This window comes from Sander vitreus, unplaced genomic scaffold (assembly GCF_031162955.1).
Source record: "Sander vitreus isolate 19-12246 unplaced genomic scaffold, sanVit1 ctg248_0, whole genome shotgun sequence".
NCBI classification, from domain to species: domain Eukaryota; kingdom Metazoa; phylum Chordata; class Actinopteri; order Perciformes; family Percidae; genus Sander; species Sander vitreus.
Window position 1 is genome coordinate 10,001 of NW_027595419.1, and position 5,000 is coordinate 15,000.

At 56.4% G+C, this 5,000-nt stretch overlaps 1 protein-coding gene across 4 annotated transcripts in view; it reads right to left on the minus strand.

Moving 5' to 3' along the window:
• Positions 1-5,000, minus strand: part of adam15 (ADAM metallopeptidase domain 15) — a 60,580-nt gene that overhangs the window by 6,244 nt on the left and 49,336 nt on the right. For 2 of the 4 annotated variants that reach the window (XM_078244479.1, XM_078244480.1), the window contains exon 21: positions 4,894-4,962. The exons of the other annotated variants lie outside the window; for them this stretch is intronic. In XM_078244479.1, the coding sequence (XP_078100605.1) occupies positions 4,894-4,962 (69 nt within the window). The remainder of the gene's footprint in view (positions 1-4,893; positions 4,963-5,000) is intronic. 4 annotated transcript variants of the gene reach the window in all.

The following is a 5,000-nucleotide window of genomic DNA, read 5'->3' on the forward strand; positions in this document are numbered from 1 at the left end:
CTGTTTATGTTTATGGGAAACATCCATGTGTCCAGATAAGACTAGCAGCAGCAGCAGCAGCAGCAGCAGTCAGACACCTTTCTGGTGTGGAAAGACATAGAAAACGCCACGCAGCTGACACGCCACGCAGCTGACACGCCACGCTCACGCCACGCACCTAACACGCCACGCAGCTGTCACGCAACACAGCTGACACGCCACGCTCACGCCACGCAGCTGACACGCCACGGTCACGCCACACAGCTGACACGCCACGCTCACGCCACGCAGCTGACACGCCACGGTCACGCAACACAGCTGACACGCCACGCTCACGCCACGCAGCTGACACGCCACGGTCACGCCACGCAGCCAGTGTGCAGGAGGCCTTAAAATATAGTTATTAGTGCTGCATGCAGATAGAAACTTAAGGAAATGTAAAAACAAATCATGCAGTAAAGTCCCGTTCACACCAGCGTGACATCAGAAATCTGTTGACTTACTATTCACGTACCGTAGGGGTGAGGGGTCGAGACAGAGACTTTGAGACCGAGACTTTGAGGGGTCGAGACAGAGACTTTGAGACCGAGACCGAGACTTTGAGACGGAGACTTTGAGGGGTCGAGACAGGGACTTTGAGGGGTTTAGACCGAGACTTTGAGGGGTCGAGACCAAGACATTGAGGGGTCGAGACCAAGACATTGAGGGGTCGAGACGGAGACTTTGAGACGGAGACTTTGAGGGGTCGAGACGGAGACTTTGAGACGGAGACTTTGAGGGGTCGAGACGGAGACTTTGAGACGGAGACTTTGAGGGGTCGAGACAGACTTTGAGGGGTCGAGACGGAGACTTTGAGACGGAGACTTTGAGGGGTCGAGACGGAGACGTTGAGGGGTCGAGACGGAGACTTTGAGACCGAGACTTTGAGACGGAGACTTTGAGGGGTCGAGACAGAGACGTTGAGACGGAGACTTTGAGGGGTCGAGACGGAGACTTTGACACCGAGACTTTGAGGGGTTGAGACGGAGACTTTGACACCGAGACTTTGAGGGGTCGAGACGGAGACTTTGAGACGGAGACTTTGAGGGGTCGAGACGGAGACGTTGAGACGGAGACTTTGAGGGGTCGAGACAGAGACGGAGACGGAGACTTTGAGGGGTCGAGACGGAGACGTTGAGACGGAGACTTTGAGGGGTCGAGACAGAGACGTTGAGGGGTCGAGACGGAGACTGAGACGGAGACTTTGAGGGGTCGAGACGGAGACGTTGAGGGGCCGAGACGGAGACTTTGAGACGGAGACTTTGAGGGGTCGAGACGGAGACTTTGAGACGGAGACTTTGAGGGGCCGAGACTGAGACGTTGACCTTAGACCGAGCTGGATACCAGCTGAACTTAGCCCCGCCCACAACCTTTGAGGTCGGGAAGTCCGGTCTGGACTTGATCCTGACTTGGACCAGAGCTGCGTCGGCCTGACTTCCGCTAAAATCAATGTCTTCATTCATAAATATGTCCTCGTTGGTGTAAAATGACCTCTGCCGATGATCTGACTTAAACGGAGAAGGAGATCAGTGAGAGGAGCTGGTCACTGCCCTTTAGTTCATAATGGAGGATCAGACTCATGCCGAGCCACACGAGAAGGAATCCTCCTCGCCAAAAAAGTGAAACTTGGAAGACGTTGTCGTAGCTTCTTGGTACATAACGGCTACCGTAGATGCAACGCGCATTTGAAAAAGCGAGGCGCCAGAGAGCACTATTGGTTTGAATGCTGAATACTATTTCACCGCCAGATGGGAGACATTCCTACAGCGTGTAAACCAATGGGATCTCAACATGCACTGCAGACAAACAGCAACACTACACACTGCAGGTAGGTGACTGTACCTGGTCGGGGGGGTCGGGGGGCAGAGGCTTGGTGGGGGGGGCAGGTCGCTGTTCAACAGGTTGAAGCAGCATAAAGAAAAGTCAGAAGAGCAGCAGGTCAGTGAAGGATGAGACGATGATGTAGCAAACAGTTCATAACCCTCAGCTACATTTAGTGACGAAAAGACACAGGTCTCCTGCACACTGGCTGCGTGGCGTGAGCGTGGCGCGTCAGCTGCGTGGCGTGAGCGTGGCGCGTCAGCTGCGTGGCGTGTCAGCTGCGTGGCGTGAGCGTGGCGCGTCAGCTGCGTGGCGTGAGCGTGGCGTGTCAGCTGCATGGCGTGTCAGCTGCGCGGCGTGTCAGCTGCGTGGCGTGGCGTGCCAGCTGCGTGGCGTGTCAGCTGCGTGGCGTGTCGTAGCTTCGTGCGTGGCGTGTCAGCTGCGTGAGCGTGTCAGCGGCGTCGGCGTGGCGTGGCGTGTGCGTTTGCTGTTGCGTGTCAGCTGCGTGGCGTGGCGTGGCGTGTCAGCTGCGTGGCGTGTCAGCTGCGTGGCGTGTCAGCTGCGTGGCGTGGCGTGGCGTTTCGGGCGTGTCAGCTGCGTGGCGTGTCAGCTGTGGCGTGGCGTGTGCAGCTGCGTGGCATGTCAGCTGCGTGGCAGTGTCAGCTGACGTGGCGCGTCAGCTGCGTGGCGTGTCAGCTGCGTGGCGTGAGCGTGGCGCGTCAGCTGCGTGGCGTGTCAGCTGCGTGGCGTGAGCGTGGCGCGTCAGCTGCGTGGCGTGTCAGTTGCGTGGCGTGAGCGTGGCGCGTCAGCTGCGTGGCGTGTCAGCTGCATGGCGTGTCAGCTGCGTGGCGTGTCAGCTGCGTGGCGTGTCAGCTGCGTGGCGTGAGCGTGGCGTGTCAGCTGCGTGGCGTGTCAGCTGCGTGGCGTGAGCGTGGCGTGTCAGCTGCGTGGTGTTTTCTATGTCTTTCCACACCAGAAAGGTGTCTGACTGCTGCTGCTGCTGCTGCTGCTGCTGCTACTACTGCTGCTGCTACTACTGCTGCTGCTACTGCTGCTGCTGCTGCTGCTACTACTGCTGCTGCTGCTGCTGCTGCTGCTGCTGCTACTACTACTGCTGCTGCTGCTACTACTGCTGCTGCTGCTGCTGCTGCTGCTGCTGCTGCTGCTGCTGCTGCTGCTGCTGCTGCTGCTGCTGCTGCTGCTGCTGCTGCTGCTGCTGCTGCAGCTGCTGCTGCTGCTGCTAGCTGCTGCTGCTGCTGCTGCAGCTGCTGCTGCTGCTGCTGCTGCTGCTGCTGCTGCAGCTGCTGCTGCTGCTGCTGCAGCTGCTAGCTGCTGCTGCTGCTGCTGCTGCTGCTGCTGCTGCTGCTGCTGCTGCTGCTGCTGCTGCTGCTGCTGCTGCTGCTGCTGCTGCTGCTGCTGCTGCTGCTGCTGCTGCTGCTGCTACTACTGCTGCTGCTACTACTGCTGCTGCTGCTGCTGCTGCTGCTGCTGCTGCTGCTAGTCTTGTCTGGACACATGGATGTTTCCCATAAACATAAACAGAAATATATTCTGATCTGATTACAGCAGAGACAACGTCAGCAGGATTGACGGTGAAACAGACTCCAGAATATTTCCTTCTGTATCGACAGGTGCAACATTAGAAAAAAAGTATGTATTATTATTTTAAATGACATTTATATCCAAACCTGGAGACGTTCAAACATCAACATGTCATTTATTAAATGTATTTGTGTCTAAATGACATATAAACATCTTTTTGTATTCTATGTTGTCTGGAAACGCTTCCAACACGCTGGCGCGTGGCGTGAAAAATAGGCGTCGGTTCTATTTCTAGCATGCACGCGTTTTCTGAGACGTGCGTGTCACGTAGGCAGTGTGCACGCTCCAACCTGTTACCATGGGAGCCCAAATATAAACGGACACGCCCACGCAGGCGGTGTGCAGGAGCCCTGAGACGCATCTGTAGAAATGTGATTGGAAATTCATTTCAAACCTACAGAAGTTGTTTGGATCCCATTTGCAAAAATTGCATTTCACGAGTTTCTTTGATGTCCAGACTTGGTAATGCTAGCTTTCCTCCTCTAAACTATCTCCTCCTCCTCTCTCCCTCTCCCTCTCTTCTCCTCCTCCTCCTCTCTCTCTCCCCCTCTCCTCCTCCTCTCCTCCTCCTCTCTCCTCCTCTCTCTCTCTCCCTCTCCTCTCTTCCTCTCTCTTCTCCTCCTCCTCTCTTCTCCTCTCTCTTCTCCTCCTCCTCTCTTCTCCTCTCTCTTCTCCTCCTCCTCTCTTCTCCCTCTCCTCTCTTCTCCTCCTCCTCCTCTCTCTCTCCTCCTCCTCTCTCCCTCTCCCTCTCCTCTCTTCTCCTCCTCTCTCTTCTCCTCCTCCTCTCTCTCTCCCTCTCCTCTCTCCTCTCCCTCTCTCTCTCCTCCTCTCTCCTCCTCCCTCTCCTCTCTCTCTCCCTCTCTCTCTCCTCCTCTCTCTCTCTCCCCTCTCCTCTCTCTCCTCCTCCTCCTCCCTCTCTCTCTCTCCTCCTCCTCCCTCCTCCTCTCTCTCCCCTCCTCTCTCCTCCCTCTCCTCTCTCTCCCTCTCTCCTCCTCCTCTCTCTCTCCCCCTCTCCTCCCCTCCTCCTCTCTCCCTCTCCTCTCTCTACTCCTCCTCTCTCCTCCTCTCTCTCTCCCTCTCTTCCTCTCTCTCTCTCCTCCTCCTCCTCTCTCTCTCCCTCCTCTCCTCTCTCCCTCTCCTCCTCCTCCTCTCTCTCCTCCTCCCCTCCTCCTCTCTCTCTCTCCTCCTCTCTCTCCCTCTCTCTCCTTCTCTCCCTCTCTCTCCCTGTCCTCCCCTCTCTCCCTCTGCTCCTCCTCAATGGATGCCTTTGGTCTGAACTGGACTTAACGCCTAAAACACCTCAGACAAAACACCTCAAACAGATGATTGACAACAGTCACAATAAACGACAACAACACGGAGAGAGAGACGCCACAGACACACGGACCAGACTGGAAATCGGCTCGTTAGCAGCACAGGAACACAGACGTTAGCTCCTCCAGGTGAGGTTACCTGCGGCAGGGTTTGTAAGGCGGGGTCAGGGGGGAGTGGCTTAGTGGGAGGAGCAGGTCTGTCATGAACCTGATAGGAGAGAAAACAGGAAGCAGAGGCAGAGTGAC